Raw genomic sequence first — 19254 nt, 5'->3', positions numbered from 1 at the left:
TCTGAAATCCACACCAGCGCTCGACTGAATCATTTCAGCTCAGCTCGAGTGAGGGCTGAGGATTTCGTACGAACATTAGGCATCACGACTGAGTCATCCTGTTTGTCAAAGAGCAGCTTTCACGTCTCTCAGAGGTTCAACAACTGCATCAGCCGACACACACACAAGGCCTGAGTGTGTAGCAGTAGAATGAGGGGGAAAAGATCAGCTTCTACAGTGAGGGACTTCTTTTTTTTTTCATTTGCAAATTGAATTCCCCCATGTCACACCTCACACTTCAGAAGTCATGATTTTTTTTCTAAACATCCGACCGCAGTCTTGCACGCTTTGTCTTCTTGGAACATTTCCACCTCAAGTTAGCTGCAGCAGACAAAGTTGGTCACCCAGCCACAGAAGTAAAATAACTCATTAGGAGGTTTACCTGTGTGCACGAAGGCCACCAAGAGGCTGAAGAGCACCAGCGGGACCACCGTGCACAAACTGCGAACCATCGTGGCTGCTGCGAAGGATGAGCGTCTCCAAAAAGTCCTCGAGAGTCCGACTTCGACCGAGCGACTTGACCCTGCGGAGGGAGTAGGAAGAGTACGGGGAGGGAAAGGTGGCCGGCTGCAGGGTGAGGGGAAGGGGTGGGACTAGGTGTGCACAGGACTGTCTGGACAGTGCAGACTTTGTGAGCACATCATCACAGGGTCCACCCACTCCAGAACCACATAGTCCGGTGTGAGGGGCGGGAAAGGTTGGGCGGCTGCTGACCGTGTCACATCACAGAGGTCTTTCCTGTACAGCAGAGGGAAACATCTGACCTCAAACAAGAAGATGTCAGCGGTGACAACAGGAGCCATGGCAGCAACATGTAAGGAGTCAGAGGTCAGAAACAGAGGTGAACACGTTTTGGTGCTGCACTTGGAAAGAGTTGTAGGAAACACATTGATGATCAAAATCAAAGCAGCAGGTTTGAAATATGCCGACTTCTAGTCTCTTAAATGGGCCACAAAAAGCAGCTCCTGCATTTAACACTGAAGGGCTGCTATGATTCACTTAAATCGATCGGGTCGACCTCGAGCTCCTGTGATTTGTTATGAGGACAGTTTGGTTTTGTCTTAAGCAGCTGGAAACAAGAAACCCAACACCAACATCACTTCAGCTGCTTCGTTTGCATTTGAATGTAATAATCCGATTAGGGGTTGATGTTTTTGGGGTGTAGTTGGGTAGAAATAGCAACGTAGCTTCAGGTTGTCTCCATTACATTAATTAAAGATCTAAGTGGTGGATTGTTTGTGTGACTAAACCCAACACCAGGCCGCTGAACACGTTTGGGAGCTTTTGCATCGACAGAATTTGCTCTCTTCTGGATAACAAATCGAAATTTGAACAGTTTCCACAAAGAGGCTGAAAACCACACGTTGGTTTCACAAAACCACGAACCGTGATGACGTCAGGAGGCTCATGGGACTGTGTTGGACAGAAGTAAATAATAAAAACGAGATATGCCTTGTTTTTTGTTGTTGCTTGATCTACACCGTCAGTCTTCTTCGTCATTCTTTGCTGTCAGAACACAACTGGGTCAAGAATCTTTCTCAGGTATGGTACCAGGCTTACATCGTCTCCGAGAACACAAAAAACTGTCCAGGATACAAATAATTAAATGCACCGTCTTAAGGCCACTTAGGAAGCAGAAAAGAGAGAGAACAGTTTAGGGATGCACGATATATCGGCGACCACATCGGCATCGGTGTTTTTTTCCGATAAATTACCATCGGTCTGATGAACAAATTTAGCCGATGATCCTCTTACATCAGCACCTTCGTCTCTACATTTGCTGCTATTTCACAGATGTTTTTACTTAAATGGTCCTGGATGTTACGTAGTAAAGAAGACTGTGGTCTAATTTGGGCTTCTTTTGAATATATTTAACGTCCTAACAGTACGTACTTCATTTTTCAGTGTAAACAAAAACTGAATATCGGTAATATCTGTTATCTGCGATATCAGAAATCTTAATATCAGTATCGGCCGGAAATCTTAATATCGTGCATCAGTGGTTGCAATGTGACATTTTGCTGATCTTGATCGACAAATGAGTAACTAGTCTGGAGATTAAAGAGGTTGACGCGTTACCGAGAAGCGTTTTAGGAAAAACTCATATTTGCCCTTTCCCAATGATTTCGGGCAAGTCTTGACGCATCAAGCAGTTGAGTCAGTTTTCAGTACACGTGATCAGAAATGTTGCTTTTCATTGCGAGGAATTGGTGGGTTTCATTTCCTCTTTTTCGTTTTAAAAGCAGTGACTAACTTTTAACCTTATGCATGCACCACAACTGAGTGATGAGCTTTTACTTCCTGGAACGTCATGAGCTGTGGTGAGGTGCAGTTAGTTTCCAAAATTAACATGGTCCTCTTTTGTGAGAGAAAAAAAATAAATAAATGATACGTTGGCACAAACTGTCACAGGAGGGTAAGAAAGAAAAAGGACTGTCAGCAGATTATCAGGAAGAAAAAATAATTAAATGCATAAATATCTTAAGTGTACTTGAGAAAAGAGAAAACAGCTGCAATAGTATGGAGATTACAGGGGTCAATGTGTTACTGAGGAGCATTTCCAGGAAGCTCATATTTGCCCTTTCCCAATCATTTCGGGCAAGTCTTGACGCATCAAGCAGCTGGAAACCGAAACCAAACGTCGGCACAAACTGTCAATACATAACCGTCAGCAGATTATCAGGAATAATGGTGAGATGCAACAAATCATTCTCAATTTTGCCGCTAAATTCTCAGAATTAGAGGGATTTAGGATGCTCTTAAATTTAATTACCCTATAAATCCTGATATCTGGCTGCACTCGTGTCCTCTCTTCAGCACCTGGCAGTGATTAATATGCATTTATACATTTGCAGTTGTTAATAGGATCTGTGTAAAATGTGATTTAGCGTGGTGTGACCGCTCGGATGAATGTGGATCCAATGAATTTTGCACTCGTGTGGTTTTCCTGAACGGTTCAGACACAGGTGTGTGAGCAGCCCACACATCAGACTGTTTTATTTCATACTGCAATAAAAAAGTATGACTCCAGCAGATCATTTTTCATATATTATAATACAGATGCAGAATTGAAAGTTTATTCTTTAAACAGCCTAGTATTTTACAAGAAATAGATAACTACTTGGAACTTTTGAACATGTCCTTAAAACAGGACATAAGTGGGCACGAATCCTTGGGCTCTACTTTGCCATCATTATCCATGAACACCCAGCCGAAAAGAGGGAGGCGGACAGAAAAGAGGGGATTAAAGTTTAGGGGGAAAAACTTTCAATAAATAAAGCAAAAACAATGGATATAATCTCTCGAACCTTTCCCGTACTACCCCACCCATATATCCACAATTTGTGAAAGGAAAACCCACATACGATGGAGGCCGAATTTGAAATCTGTTACCGTGAGTTTTGTACAACATGGTCGGATTTGGGATCGAGCGGCCGAGGAGACGTCGACGCCTCGGGCAGACTTTCTCCGGAAACTTGAGTTCATCGCTCGCTTTGGCTGGTCGGATGTTTCGCTCACCAGTTTTGCTCAAGACCGTCTCTCTGGAGGATTTTAATCAGATCACAGGTCCGTTTGCAACAGGAAAACACACCCTGCGCCTTCAGAGGTCACAGTTTTGCTCACAATTTTGGAATTCATGAGGAATTAGCAGAGTATGCTTCATGGATGGGAAACTGAAAATAAAGGTGAAAGTCCTGGAAGCAGTTGGGGGGATGAGGGGGGGATGGGCAGGGGTTTGGGTAAAACAGCTGCTGTTCAAACTGGATAGAGTCAGTGGGGTTTGCTTGGCTGCAGTCCCTTAAAAGTCCTCCAAAGTCTCAATCTCTCCCATATTCAATCTCTCAGATGACGCATTCACAGAAAAACCTGAAAATTGAATAAACACATGAAAGACCTCGTTAGCATGTGGGAAATAAAAAGCAGGTTTTTCTAATTTAGCAGATGGGACGCTTGCTCTCACCTAGAAGGCTGGGGTCTGCCCGGACCATCTTCTGCTTCTTTTTCTTCTTCCCTGAGGTGACGGTCTCAAAGCGCTGCTGCTGGCCGCTCGTATGGTTGGACTGGTAGAGCGACGACGATCCTGTTCCGCCCCATACAGAATCCTTGGAAAGAGACAAACGTGGATTTAAAAGAGCGACTCGAGTACAGGAGGAAAATCTCATGAGCAAACTCAAAATAATACAACTTGATTTGGCAGTCCCAACTAACTTTGATCACAAAACACCCAAACAATTAAATAGATCTCAAGGTTCTCAAAGAGTACATTTCTAGTAAACATTAAATAGAGCCAGAAAATTAAACTTTTAGATTCTCAAAACATGTATGACGTAATGAAGTAATGTGACAAACACCAGTGGTCTCTGTATTTCTGAGAAACCACTGCTGCCACATTATTCTTCCACCAAACAGTGTTTAGATCCAGAAAACTTGGTTCTTCTCGTTGCATGAATAAAAGCGCCTCTTGCAAAGAAGATCAAATATCCGCAGTTGATGCAACACGACATAAAAGAGTATCTTTGATGGAGGCTGTGCCGCCTTGAACTGTTTCGGTGCCAGTCTGACTCACTGAATGTAGGTTGTAGATATAAGCTTGTCATCCGCCGCATATATTATGCTCCGTCCCATACGCTACTACCGTTTTCAAAATCCCCTTCGCTACAGGAAACAACAATCTCTGAGCTACAAGCTACCCAATAACGGGAAGTTTTTAAGATTTGTATTGTGCAGTAAGGCCAGAGATTATGATTAAAACATTTGAACAGCTACGAAAAAAGCTAAATTTCCCAGGCATGTACCAAACAGATAAGCTCCCACCCTCCATGTCTCTATTGAGAAACAGCTGATGGATCAAACACTCAGACTGCAGCGTGTTTTGGCTGATCGAGGAAACAGCAGACAAAGTATATTCACGTTGATCCAGATATTAAAAAGAACCCATGTTAGTGCATCTACACACAAGATGATTATCTAAGAAACAAGGAACAAGTGGTACAACGGCATCTGTTGGGGCTGGTCCAAAGGGGTGACGCACGACACATTCACGACAGAAAAGTAAATAGCAGCAGCAGCAGCCATGGAGAATGACGATACTGCTTATGTCAATTGACTTGTTACGACTGGTCTCAACATGCCGGGCAGAAAAACCCCAGAGAAAAGAAGATTTTGGCGGAAAGCAATGGACAGATGTCTCTCATTTTGATCGCATTACAAGACTTGCGGGGATCAGCAAAGCAAAGATGAGAGCGAAACATTTGGTGAGCTTCAAAATAGCCGCAACCACTTCAGTCTCGCTCACCTGCTGCTGCTTGAGGGATTGCTGTTGGTTCTGCGGTGCCTGTTTCTGTTGGTTCGCGTTCTGTTTGGCACGACGTTCCAGGAACTGCTTGGCAAAGTCCTTGGCCTCGGGAGTGTCCCCCAGGTAGGCCCTGACGTAGTCATGTACCTCGTACGGAGAGTCCACTTCTTTTAAGAAGGATGCAAACGTAGGAACTGACAGAGAGACAGGAGGAGAACATTTGTGAGTTTGACTCCCGGAGAGGATCCATCAATAGCTGTGGGCGCTGCAACTTTGTAAGATGTGCTTTTAGAGACTTACCATCCAGATTGTTGGCTGTGTTGAGGGTGTGCAGGGTTTGTTCACACCATTGCATGAAAGTGTCCTGCTGGCTCTTATTGACCCCTTGGAACAACTTCAGCAGCTTCTCCTCCTCTTCTACCTTCTTGTTGGCTCGCCCACTCAAAGAGTTACTTTATGTGCACAAACAAATGAAGGAGGAAGACAAAGAAGGTCATTAAGGTCTGTGTATTACTCATATCATAAGTCGTGCTTTTCACCAGAGGCTGTGACTAAGACGTTTTTCTATTCTGGCATTCTAGGTAACCACCTGAGGTTGGCGTTGCCCTTGTTGTTCTTCTGAGTGTTTCCTTTTCTGGTCGGGGGAGGCTGCTGGACCGCCTCCTTCACGGCCTCATCCCAGAAGCCCATGTTTGAGTTGTGGGTGTCACCCCAGATACTGCTGGAGTCTGAGCCCCAGTTAGTGCAGGCGCTGGTGTTAACGGACCCCCACACGGAGTTACTCAGAGACGTCTGCTGAGAGAGTAAGACACGGTGATTAAAAACAACTTCAGATAAGAGTGACAGTTAATTTCATTACGGACTAATCTGCCTATTACATTTATGACCAGTTGGCGGTCTGGTTTACAAAATTTCAGAAAAGATTTCCATGACGATGTTCATTAAGTCCAACCTGAAACTGCTTATTTTGTCAGTTGAAACCCAAAAGCTGGAACACAGGAGCCGTGTGCACTCAGGGTTTGAAAGGAAATGACTGATTATCAACGTGTAAATCAAAATAGTCAACAGATTAGAACAGTTTCTGACTCACTGTTGATCAACTGATTAATTGGATTAGTGATGGTTTCACACACACAACTCTGTCGTACTTTTATCTCGTTTGAGCAAAAAAGAAGATTATCACATATATCACATACAGTTCTGGTCTGAGTGCGGGTCTGTTGGGCGACGATGGGGGGGTGGTGTTGTTGTTGTTGTTGTTGCTGTTGTTGTTGCTGTTGCTGTTGTTGCTGCTGCTGCTGCTGTTGTTGCTGCTGCTGCTGATGGTGCTGCTGATCCTTCCGCTGTTTCATCTGCTGGGCTTCCTCCCTCTGAATCTCCAGCAAAGACTTGGTAACAACTGGCTGTTTGGCTACATTGCCCCACCCAGACAGCTTGGCATGGGGCTGTTGAGCCTGTTGCAATGCCTGCTGCTGCTGTAGTTTCAGGAGCTCCTGTTGCTGACGTCGTTGCTGTGAGAATGGGATGGGTAATAATGTGCATTAAAATCCCATTTGTTTCAATCACAAGAAAGCATACCTAAAGATAGGCACACTGCTGGCAACAGAGTCACCAAACAACACAAAGCAGACTTGAAGAAGTAATGTACACAGCTCACTGTCCTTACCTCCTCCCTTGCCTGCCGTTCTCTCTCCTCTTCTAGTTTCTGGATCTCGGCCAGTGACAGGGCGTTCTGGGTCTGGTTTAAAGCGTTGGCTGACTGCTGGCCCCACTTTGAAGAGGATGGAAGCTGCAGAGCATGACGAGATGTTTTGTCAACTTTAGGTCCATTTTGTACCATCTATTTTTGATGACTAATCCTCTTGTGGCATTACCTTCATTTGTGCAAGCTGCTGTTGCTGCTGCTGCTGTTGCTGCAGTCTCCTGAGTGCTTCTTGTTGCTGTTGCCTCTGTCTCTGCAGCTCCTGCTGTCTTTGGGCCTCCTGCTCTCTCCTTTTCTGCTCCTCCTGTTGTTGGGCCAGAGCAGCTGCCGCTGCAGCAGCTGCTGCCTCTTCCTCTGCTCGCTTTTCCTCCTCACGCCTCCTCAATGCCTCAAGTTCCTCCTGCTTTCTGCGCTCCTCCTCCTGGTGAAGCAGGTAACGCTGTATTTAGTGACACATTTTTAAAAAGTGCTGAGTACATGACATGTTTTTGGGAGCTCACCTGTTTGCGAAGGAATTCTTCCCTTTTCTTTCTCTCCTCCTCTTCCCTCCGCCTCTCCTCTAGTCTTCGGAGAGCTTCTTCCTGTGCTAATCGCTCCTCTTCCTCTTTTTGCCTGCGCTGTGCCTCCTCTTGCTCCCTTTGCCGTCTCAGTGCCTCCTCCTAAAATTGTACAACACTGGGTCAGTCTCAGTGCCATCAATGTAACCCGAAGGCTTTAAGTGCTTCAAACTGATACTGTTAAAATGGTTGACCTGTTTTTGCCGTGCCAGCTCCTCCTCTTCTAAGCGTTTCCGTTCCTCCTCCTGTCGAGCCCTCAGGGCCTCCTCCAACCGTTTCCTCTCTTCTTCCTCCCGTTTTGCCCTCATCTCCGCCTCACGCCTTTCCAGCTCCAGCTGTGGGACAACAAAATACAAATGAGCTTACAATATTATCCCAAAAAATATCGGAGATGTACATAACTAGACAATTTATTAGCTAAGTTTATTGTAATCAATGTCATGTCACAAAACTGTGCAGGAATCACATGACATTCTATGTGGAGTGACAACCAGAAAGAGCCTTCAACCTTCAGGGAGAAGATAAACAATAACTGTTTACCTTTGCAGACTTTGACTTCTCTAACTGTTGCATCTGCTCGATAGTCGGAGCCTGTGCCATGGAGTCTATAGGTAAATCCCATACGCTGCTGCCACCATCCCACGCTGCTGTGAGTTACAGAATAGGTTTCAGTACACTCGCCATAATGAGATACAGACTTTTTTCTTTAGCAGACATGTGGGAACCTTAAAGTTAGAAACTTACAGCTTGGAGCAGCTTGTTGGAGGTTTGGTGTGCAGGAAGCCTGAGAGGATGGGTTCTGCATTTCCCAAACAGAACCAGAGTCTGGTACAGACAGGGATCGTGTAACAGGAGGTAGGAGACTCTCAGATGCTCTACAAAATGTTAAATCAAATGTTAATAAAAGCAATACTCCCTTGATGTCACTGCCATGTAAGACTCTCAAAGCACGTAAGTCAACATGGGTAAAAGGACATTCATAGGTCGGGGGATTCAAACATGTTTGTGCAATGATGTGTGTGTTATCCACCTTATCTTAAGAGCCTGGTATTGCTGTAGAAGCAGGTTAATCTGCTGTTGGTGCTGCTGCTGCTGATGAACAGGAGCTGAGCTAAGAGCAGCAGCTTTCTGCTGGGCCAAGGCCTGGGCATACTGCTGCCTGAAGAGAGGAAGACAGGTGGACATGTAAAGTTAGACAAAAGCCTTTCTATGTTTTTATGTAAAGTTTTAATGGATATCAATAAATCAGTTTTTTTAAAGTCAACGCATGACTTTTAAATCTCATTTCATTTTTAAGTTTAAACGGAGTTCAGAGGATAATCTCGGTTGTGAAGTCAAAGATGACCTCGGTCATTAGTGTGCAAGGAACAATTCCAGCATGCAAGGCAGCGTACAAATGTCTGTTAGGATGTTGATATCATGACATAAAGGCAATTGTGTTGTAACTGCAAATTAAAGGGAAACACATCAGTTCTACACAACAAACTCTACTTATGAAACTTGGGTAGTAACGCTGTATATGCGAACCAAGTTGTATAAATTAGTGGCTCCAGAGGGAGCTGTGTGAAGTCTGCAGTGTAATGTCACTTCATGAAAGTGGCATACCTGAGGAGGTATTGATACTGGAGCTGCTGTAACTGATAAAGGTTGAGAGCAGTGAGCTCCTGCTGCCTCTTCAACCTCTCTTGATCACCATCTGCCTGCAATACACAAGACCACAGTCCAGATAAATCACAACAGCCACACACACTGCAAGTGCAACACACACAAAAAAAAAACACTCACAAAATTGGCAGAGAGAAAGTCAGAGAGAAAGGAGATCTTTAAAAGCCCCCCCTCCTGCCAAACTGTGTTTTCAATAATGTAACTGGGAAGGCTGTGTTGAAATCATCTGCTGAAAGCTTCCCTGAGTTCTCCAAAAATCTCCGTTTCAAGTGTGTACCTGTAAGCTGGATTTATGACTTCACCACTAATTTGGAAGCTCGTCCTTGTCCAATTGGAAGCTAAGTGAAGTGGATTTGTGCCTGCATTACACAACACACACACTGAGTGAGGACTCTCAGTGATGTAGGAGTGATCTCGCATTCAACGCGACTGACATTATCAATAAGGATGTGATACAGATTTGTAATCAATAATTGTATTTTTGAGAAGAAAAACCATGTGAGATTACAAAAAAATATTCCTCAAAACAGAAGGACTCCTCTTACATGGACAACTGGTAAAAAAAATGATGGACTATAACTCCACCTACAGGTCATTGGCTTGCATTGGTACTCGTGCTCATTTAAAAAAGAAACCACATGACAAAGAATCAAAACCACGCTTTGGAGAGTCCATACCTGTAGAGGTGGAGGTGCAGGACCTGGGGTGAACGGCACCCTCCCCCAAATCTTCATGATCTCTCCCAGAGGCTGGAATATTTCATCGCACCCTCTTTTGACTAACAAAGACACTGTGAAGTAACCGGCCTGAAACCACTCCGTCATCTCCTGGTTACTGAATGGACCTGAAGGAGCACAAAGAGACAGCAGAGATTCAGGTATCTGCAGCGTTGAAGATGAAAGTACACCGTTCAAATCATATTTTGAGTACATAAAATCTCCTCCAGTCTCACCCTGTATCTCCCCCTGGGGGTCTTTGTAAAACCACTTGAGAGCAGCTTCATGGGTGAGCGGCAGGCCTGCAGGCTTGGGCTTCTCTGAAGTCTTTGCTGCAAGTCTGTCATCATCCACCCCGCTGTCCTGTAGGTATGCTACCATCTTTTCTGCCTCCTTAATAAGAATTTTAAAAAAGGCATTACATCACTCATCCTGTTTAAATGAATACAACCTGACATAACAGGGCTGCCTCTTCGCAGCCAATTAGTCAACTGATTGTTGGAGTTTTAGTGGAAAGGATTGTTTTTGACAGCTTGTTTTATCTTCATTTATAGGAAACTAAAAGAGTGTTCTCATCATAATATTCACAATATGTTTTCCTCTTCAATGACCACAGGATTTTAAGAGACCTTCTGACTGGAACTTGAACTGAGGACAGCAGCCCGACTGACACATCTTCATGTTAAAGAAAACCTACAAACTTACTTGCTCAAAGTGTTTTAGTCCCTCGTCTTCGTCAGTGTCGTGTGGCACAGTGGTGGGCCTGCAAATAGGAGCCATTATACTGGAAGTGAAGGGTAAAGGATTGTTCAGCGCCACCGACACTTCTATGGGCTTTTGCTGTGGTAGCTGGACGGTGGGTGACGGAGCAGATACTTCTGCATTGAACAGTGTGAAGAAAAAGTAGATATTAGTTTTTCCAGTTACATGGAACCATCTAACAAAATAAGTCGTATGTACAGTGAAACTGAAGACAATTCCCACCTGCACGGGTCGTGGAAATGTGGGTCATGGGAAGGGACTCCAGCATGCTATTAGACATGGGGACATGCAGGGGGACTTTGCAGGGCTCTGGAGGGAGCTCCAGGGGTGGCTGCCGTTCAGCTGGCCTCTCGGGCTCTTCTGTTCTGCTGGGGTGGTTCTGGGACAAAGACTGGGTAGAAGCCTGAAGCTCCGAGACTGGTGGAGCAACAGGTGGAGCAACAGATGGAGCCTCCTCTGACACTCTGGCCAACTCTAAAATAAACAATAAAGTCATGACATTAGGTCAAAATAAAATGATTAGGTTTTCAGAAAAAAAGAAAAACAAAACTGTTTTATGATGCACAATACTGGGGTACAGCTGGTGGGCAAATCAGCCAGAAAGATCTGCAGTGACTTTCTGTGTGCTTGATGACAATGACACAAAAAGGCACAGAAGACTTTTACCTTCCAAACAGCATTTGGCCTAAAAGTCTAGTATACCTTCATGTAGTGCAGCTTTTAAAAATCCACTACAGCGATAACTGGGATGCTATTATGCACATTAAATACTCATATCAGCACATCAAAGACTGGTGTTAAAATAACTTCATGTAATAATTCGCTAATGACGAGCTCAGAAACAAGACTTCAGCAATCACTGAAATACTCTGACTACACTATGTCTTGTTGACACTGTGGTGTTCACACTACAAAACTGAATGCAGGCAAGACGCACCAATTCAAATTTCCCTAAGCAAATAAGAGAAATTCAAAAACGCTTCAGTACGGAGGACGAGTACTACTAGAGCTGCTCAAAGTAGAAGAACGTGTTTCTAGCTGCTCTAACCCAATGAGTGTTGGTGATGGGTCACAATATGGGGATCTCATCTCAGAGCTAAGAAGTTTGCTGGGGGCAGGAAAATCACAGCTACCACCTTGTTGCCTGAGCTTGGCTAAAGAGAATGCCATTGCAGAACACACAGCAAATCGTGCGAACACCCTGTTAACAAAGTGACTGTCATTTGCTAACTGCAGATAAATTAAAGTAGCAAGTATAGAGAGGAAAATGTTTTGATACTGCATTTCTTTATGTGAACTTGCACTATGTTCATCTGCCCTAAGATCCAGGGCTGGCAAACAACAACATAAAAATGCGTTATAAAAGAAATAACTATCAGAATGCCTGACCTTTTCGGTCAGCGTCTCTTTTGGCCTCTGTTTCTGTCTCTTTGGTCTCCTTGGGCGGGCTGTCCTCCTCCTCCAGGCCCTCTTCACACTCTTCCAGGGGTTTAAAGTCAAGCTCTGCCTCTTCCAGGATAGGCTCCTTTGAGGCTTTCTAATAACAAAGAAAAGACACAAATACATAAAGTTTTGCTCTGGGATCACTCTGTAAAGCATCCAGTCTTTAGTAACTGACTGAATAAGCGATTTGTTTCATAATATCTGGTGAGAATATGTCATTTATATATATTGGTTTTCAAGTAAAATCAATTGCCTTGAGTGAGAGAAAGGCCCCTGATGAGTCGAAGGTGCCTGCCTCCTCGTCTGCATCCTCCAGACACCACTCTGGCAGGCTGTCCCTCTCATCCTCCAGACTGCCGCTGCCCGATCGTGGCCTTCTGTAGCCACGCTCGTCTTCTCTTGCATCAAATGGGAAACGGCGACGTTGGTCTGGGTGTTCCCGCCACCCTGCTGACCGAGGCCCATCTGGGGAAAAAAGAAAAAGGCAGAATTGCTAGAATTTTAAAAACCGTAAATAACATGACATACATTAACTTTATCAACATGCACAGAAGATTTTTTGCCCGTCTACACATACAGATAACACCATTTGCGAAAACAACATTATGTTTCCAAATTTATGAGGATGTGCAGGTAAAAAGAAGAAATAAAGAAAGCAGTCACCAGTGAGACAGTCAAGCTTACCTAAAACCAGTGTCCTTGATTGTTACCTGTTATATGCAATAATATAATGATAGCCAAGCTGACAAATCAGCCACTATAAAGAAAGAAGTGGAGCTGGAGATTAGCCAATAATTCAGTTTGGTCGTATCCTACATATTTATATATTTTTTTGTGCACTACAGTAAAAACAGCAGAGCACTCAGTCGTTCACAGCTAGTGAAACACAAATTTGTTTCCCTAAATGGGTCATATAACAAACATGCCGCTATACCACAAATACATTTATCAAAGATAATTTATCAGAGATAAATGTATTGTGATCATGGTCAGTGCAGTGCCCACCTGGGCTCGGGGGGCACCACCGGTCACTGTCCCGTCGAGAACCTGCCAGGCGCCAGCCCCCCTCATCATCCTCACCGTTCTGATCATCACGAGAAGTACGCCAGTTCTCACTCTCTGAACGAGTGAAGTCGTGCTTCCTTGGTATCCCTGTTCCACCGTCCTCATAGTTGCCTCGGACTACAAAAAGTAGGAGAAGGAAGGAGAAGCCATTAAGACTCATTTTAAGCATTGAAAAAGAAATCTGACAGAAATTAAAAAACAATGAACAAATATGAAAAGAATTTGCATCATTTACACCTACTTAACATTCTATAGGTCAATTATTAAACTTGTACTCACTGTGATTGATCTGAAAATGTCCTGGAGCAGCATCTACTACATTTGTAGAGAGCAACAAGAAGGTAAGTCAGTGCATTTGCCAAAAAAACATCATGTATTGATTATTTGAGCAACAAAATGTACTAACTAACCTGGGTCTTTTCGACCTGGCTTTTCAAATCTTCTATCTCCCCTGGTGAGAAAAAATAGAACAGCCATTATGTAAAGTCTGGCAAAACATCATACTACACACCTATACATGGTCAAAAAGAGGCCAGATTTACTGCGATACTTCACAGGATAGATGGATATTTTAGTACCTTTCTTCCCAGCTTTGGGAGCGATGCATCTCCCTCCCTCCACGACCAAAACCTTCCACATCATCAAAACTTCTTTGGTAAAACCCTCCATCTCCTCTTCCCCGCCCTGAAAACAATCACAAATCCACATGACCTTATACAATAATAATGAGATTGAGCTGCTGATGGCCATCCCTGTACTCTGTTAGAACCTGTTGTCCTCAGACCTGGGTGTGCTCACCATCGCTGACGCTAACCTGCTGACCTTTGGGGACAGAGCCTTCAGTGCCCCCATATTGGAGAATTCTCCCCCAACAGAGATCTGCAACACCACCTCTGGTCACCTATGATCATATGCTGCCACTTGTGCTATCATCGCCACGACTATTTTCTGCTATTTTGCAATTTTTTGTCTCCACATTTGGACGTGTTATTAGACTAATCATTATTGTGTGTAACTTCTCGCAAAACACTTGGCTTTGAGGTCGACGTTGTGATCGAAGCAACAAACGTGGTCCAACCCCTGGGAGTGGGGAGATTTTTCTCAGCAGGTGATCAAAAAGTCTGTAGCCACCTTCTGAGGCTGTACTTACTCTACTGAAATACACTGAGTGAATATTAAATGGTCCTAACCAAACACACACACGCACAACTGATCTACCATTTTCCATTACCCACATTTGCTGAATCATGGTGAACTCTCCTTTTGCCTTTTCACTCAGAAGATGTACAATAAATCAGCTCTTGTGGTTTTTAATTGAATCTGTCCTCTACATGATTCATAGACAACATCCTTCAACATAGACAGTTTGGCTGCAGTGTGCTGCTTTATTTTAATAGACTTTTGTGTAAAGTAACAATATTATGACCAACTACTAATGTCTGACTCCTTGTACTGATGAATACATTGATTTATAGACAAACATTCTGTATAAACTTTCTGCCTTTAGTAGGTCAGGAAAAGTATGAATAAAAATGACTGACCGATACACACATTCAGGTCAGTGTATGAATCTTAAGACATGCTTTGGATTACATCTGAACTCCACCCACAGTCTTTGCCTCAAGCTGGACATGTGAAGAGGACAACTGTACAGCCAACAGGATCTTAAGCGGTGAAGGACATTCCCAGAACTGCAACTAAAAATTGATTTCAGGATAATTTAGCATGGTTACTAGTTGGTAACATCCCTGAAAAGCCTGGACTGTCTCTGCAGTGACAAACAGAGAGAAGCTGTTCTACAGTAAACCTAGATTCTGTTCTGAGAAAGTAAATACAACACATGGACTCACAATATAATAACTGTACAACTGTGTACTAAGGTCTAAGCGCCTGAGGTTGACCAACAGGAAAACATATTGTACCATGGCATGACAAAATGTTTTTATTGATCTTCAATCTGTCTGTGCAAATAGGAACGATGTTTTCAGAACGTTTTTTTCCACATTTAACGCACATTACTGATGAGTTCAAGCAGCTGAGGTTGAAGCATGCTGAGTAAGCACAACACCTATAGTGGGGTAACGTTACACCCCTTGTGTCAAACTGGGAGAAAACTGGTGAGCTCATCACAGGCATCTGAACTATCTGCAGTTGTTGTTGCTCTTCTGAAACTGCAACACAGAGCAACTAAATAGCTAAAATAAAGGTTCATTTTATAAATCAAACGTATTGTGTTGATTCCATGGCGTAGACTTACCTGCAGCAACTCATCCTGAAAATGATTAAAGGAAGCATGCCACACTCATGCATGATCTGAGTTGAATTCTTACCTCTACCCCTTGAGGTACTTCGGCCTCTTGGTGCCCCTGCTATCGGTCCACCTCCTCGCCCTGTCAGCCGAAGTACAGCTGCACTGTTTACAGACATGGAAAAATTTCTCTGCAAACACAAACAGAGGGGAGGGGAGCAAGGGGGACAAAAAGCCAGCTCTCAGCTCTCGTCTTTGCACCTGCTCTGTATTTGACAGTCTTGATAACAAAAGTCGTGTAGATTCCAAGACATGACAACAAGAAGCCACCTGCCTCAGGCATTAATCTCATTGATTTAATGCGGTTGGTAAATCAGAAACAGTTTCTGATCTTACCATTTCTCACCAAGCCAGTGGCCTGATGTTAGGACAAGCACTCCTACCTGTTCTTCCTCTGTAAAAGACACAAGTGCCAGAGGTGGCAAGGGCTCCTCTTGCAATATGGGCAGGAACTCCTTATCGTGTAGGTCTATAGGGATCTGGATGAGAGAATAATCACAGGCTTCACTGCTAGGAAACACAAAGCTGTGAAAGACTGTGTTATGACACAACAAATAAGGAAGGCAAAAATCTAATCTTGGCAGTAACATAATTTGTATGCAAGTCTCAATGACTGCGAGCCTGTATCGACAGCTAAGACGCAGACATTATAGACTACCCACCTTGTTATCCTTTACATAAAGTGCTAACATTTCTTCTCTCCCGTAGCGATAGTCTGCAAGTTTATACTTTGGCAATGCAGGTGAGAGGGGTGGAGAGGCAACAGCGTTGCTGCTTCCACCACCACCGCTGCCACCACCTCCAGACAGGGCACGGAGCCTGCAAAGAGAGAGAAATCGTATTAACAGCATCACAGAAAGAGGAACGGGAGACTGCCCTAAAGCTGAGGTGGCAAATGGCATGTCTTAACATGTATGGAAAAGCTGCCGTCAGTCTGAAAATAAAACCCGTTTCACAACCTAAAAATCACTTCACTCAATAATCACTATTTCATGCCAGTGTAATTACCATTCTGGTCCAAAGTTAAGTGTCTGGGTTTCGGCCATTCTTCCTTGAAGTTCTAGAAGTATGCAGAGGAAGAGAAAGGATTAGTGACACACAGTTGATCCACACTGCATAGAAACAGCAACATCCTGCATATGTAGCTGTGTTTTATTTTGTCTAAAACAAATTCACTAACAATTTACTGCTCTGTGATTTTAATGTAGTTCATATACTTATGATGCAACCAATAGCTGTATTAACTGTACTTCCTAGAAAATGCTTTTGTGCATGCGTTGACTAGAAAAATGAGATGTGTACTAGTGCAGCTACTATATGTTTTTATAAAAACAGTGGAACTGCAGGGCTGTCCCATTTCAGCTCGTGTTTTTATTGATTCGATGTTATTACTACAAACTTAAATGAAGAAAAACTAACAACAATCTTCTCAAACACGCCTGAAATAATCGCATAATCCAATAGTATTGGTAAAAATATCCAAAGTGTTGTCGCTGGCTTTAATGTATTCCTGCTCCTCAGGATATAGACCATCCCACTCGCACACCAGCCGTGTACGATTTCAAATCTGCTCAAGCTATTTTAGGAAGGCTCCGAGCCTGAAGGAGGGTATGTCAGACACCTGTAATTGACAACTCCCAGCAAATAAACTCCACAAAATAATCACGTTATGCCAACAAGATAACGTGTTGGTTTACGTGGATGTCTTCACTCCAAAGACTTCCTGTTACATTAAGGCTTCAATGTGGGGATTTGCTGCGTAGCCCTCCTCATATATCGGACACAAAAGGCGACAGTGGACTCACAATACCACTGACCATATGGAAGCCTGGATAAGCCACGTGTAAGTTACTAGTTAAAGCAATAAATAGAGCGACTCGAGCGGAGCTAGCGACATTTATGGCAATTCCCCGACACGTTTCTCACATTTACCATCGCTAACATAAAGCGAACCCTCTGACTGGCTAAGTTTACACAACGTTATGAAATGTTTGAAATCATTATCGCTCCCGAGCTAACCAAACGCCCAATCCGTTCACAACAACTTTTATCAGTTTGATAAAGTCAGATTACATTTGTGATATGAGGCAATGCGGCTTGAGTGAGCAGGAAAAAAAACCCGACAGATCATTACGCAGTTGCAAAGTTTTTTGGGGATTGTTAGCTTCTCTAAAACTCCACTTTTAAAAACGCCAAGCCCAACGAGAGGAAACACACGGTTAACGTTGCCTAACGTTAGCCAAACCGGCCCAACCTACAACTCCAGATCACACAGACGCTAACTTTAGCGGATAATATTAAAAGTTGGCTGCCAATAATCATTACGAGACGTAATAGTCACACAGGAAGGTTAAGTAGAAATCACCCTCGGCTGCCAACATTGCGTTAGCCAGCGTAGCAAGCTAACCAGTCAAATAAACAACTACCATGGTTATCTTAACCATTTATTGGACATTACTTAGTGACATTAGCCAACACATGTCCGGTCGGTTAAAAGCTGACAGTAGAGTTGTGGTTCTACTGAAAGGTTGAGGGTGGTTGTGGCTAAAATGCCACTTTGCTGCATGTTGGTGCCACACCAGAGTATTTTCGCTAGCCAGCAAGACGACAGCCAATGATGGTTCATGTAGCGCGTTAGCTAGCCGCAACTGGCCAACCAGCTAGCTTGCTAGCAAGCACCGTTTTATCCCTTCGTAGCGGCTGTCTCACATGAACTAATACGTGTGTGTTGACGCTAATTTCGTTGACCAACACAAAGGAAGGTGTGTGATATATACTACATAGCGACTGTAACACTGTTTCGGCATTAAATTAATCCCTATACTCAATACTTGTAGCTAGCATGCTAACAGGTTAGCTAACTAGCTACACGCGGCCTCCCGAGCAGCCTGGACCCACAACAACGTTTCCTTGTCAAACCACCCCGCACTTCACACGGCCTGGGCCCGCACATGGAGCCACTGGAGCCCGGTGCTGCAAGGCCAAGTAAACATGGTGGTTTAACAACAGTCCCGAGCACCCCAGCTCGCCAGAATTTGCCCCTCTGACATGGCACTTAACCTGAATGTCCGATTTTTCCTCGCTAGTGTATTAAACTTTGGCTGTCTTACCTCTGCTTGTTCTGACAGCACAAGGTTTGAGTTGTGTGGCTCTCTCTGGGCTCTCTCTCTCTCTCTCTTCGTTTTCCACAAGATGGCTGAGTGTGGGTCACATGACAGCACATATAAACCCGTATGCCGTAGAAAGATTTGCTGACTGGTACGTATTGGCAAACAATGGTGAATATTACCGCACTGTATTTATTATCCTCGTGTAGTACAAAGTGCGCTCACTCATCTCAGCCGAGTAACATGAGATGACCTTTAAATAAAGCGCGTATTACGTTGTCTTTACACATCTGAAGTGTTGACAAAGGGGCCTTATGTGCCATCATAATGTAAGCCTCTCACACACACCCTCTGAATGTATTCACATGCAATATAACATAATTAAACTATTTAAATGTTAATAACAGTGTGGATTACTGTCACAGATAAACCTGCTATTAAAAACAAAAACACCCTTTGGCATTTCTGGGTAAAACCCAAGCAAACAATAGTCATTATTAGTACGTTAATTATAAGGATGCTTAAAAAAATAAATAACAAAATATACAGGAGGCAGCCTACAGACAGTATGATGTTTACCACAAGTGGCTTGAA

General features: G+C 43.7%; 1 protein-coding gene across 7 annotated transcripts; it reads right to left on the bottom strand.

Annotated features, from left to right (window-relative positions):
- Positions 1–3578: 3578 nt before the first annotated feature.
- On the bottom strand, positions 3579–18745 carry gigyf2 (GRB10 interacting GYF protein 2). Of its 7 annotated transcripts, none has more exons than XM_008294497.1 (29): positions 18664–18745; positions 16562–16613; positions 16216–16372; positions 15937–16032; positions 15576–15684; positions 13824–13929; positions 13656–13696; positions 13525–13560; positions 13186–13362; positions 12434–12645; positions 12127–12274; positions 10960–11211; positions 10681–10853; positions 10212–10368; positions 9937–10103; positions 9200–9294; positions 8625–8753; positions 8339–8469; positions 8135–8241; positions 7789–7929; positions 7538–7696; positions 7210–7458; positions 7002–7124; positions 6532–6846; positions 5925–6130; positions 5636–5787; positions 5336–5529; positions 4001–4142; positions 3579–3906 (listed from the first exon to the last, which is right to left on the bottom strand). In XM_008294497.1, exons 2-29 carry the CDS (start codon positions 16597–16599, stop codon positions 3839–3841), a joined length of 4080 nt encoding a protein of 1359 aa, XP_008292719.1. In that variant the 5' UTR covers positions 16600–16613; positions 18664–18745; the 3' UTR covers positions 3579–3838. The 7 variants fall into 7 exon arrangements, with proteins under 7 accessions (XP_008292719.1, XP_008292720.1, XP_008292721.1 ...); XM_008294498.1 differs by having other exon boundaries at positions 5925–6127; XM_008294499.1 differs by having other exon boundaries at positions 8135–8238.
- Positions 18746–19254: the final 509 nt, after the last annotated feature.

The sequence above is a fragment of the Stegastes partitus genome, unplaced genomic scaffold (genome assembly GCF_000690725.1).
Source record: "Stegastes partitus isolate 25-593 unplaced genomic scaffold, Stegastes_partitus-1.0.2 Scaffold968, whole genome shotgun sequence".
Lineage (NCBI taxonomy): Eukaryota > Metazoa > Chordata > Actinopteri > Pomacentridae > Stegastes > Stegastes partitus.
The sequence above is the reverse complement of the archived record's forward strand: the minus strand, read 5'-3'. Positions and strand labels throughout refer to the sequence as shown.

Bases quoted from the DNA above. Each gene is read 5' to 3' on its own strand.
- gigyf2 (XM_008294497.1), bottom strand. From the start codon at position 16,599: ATGGCCGAAACCCAGACACTTAACTTTGGACCAGAATG. The intron at 7,930-8,134 runs GTAAACAGTTAT...GTTGTCCCACAG, and splicing joins AGAAGTCAAAGTCTGCAAAG to CTGGAGCTGGAAAGGCGTGA. The intron at 4,143-5,335 runs GTGAGCGAGACT...TCTCTTTCCAAG, and splicing joins AATCCCTCAAGCAGCAGCAG to GATTCTGTATGGGGCGGAAC.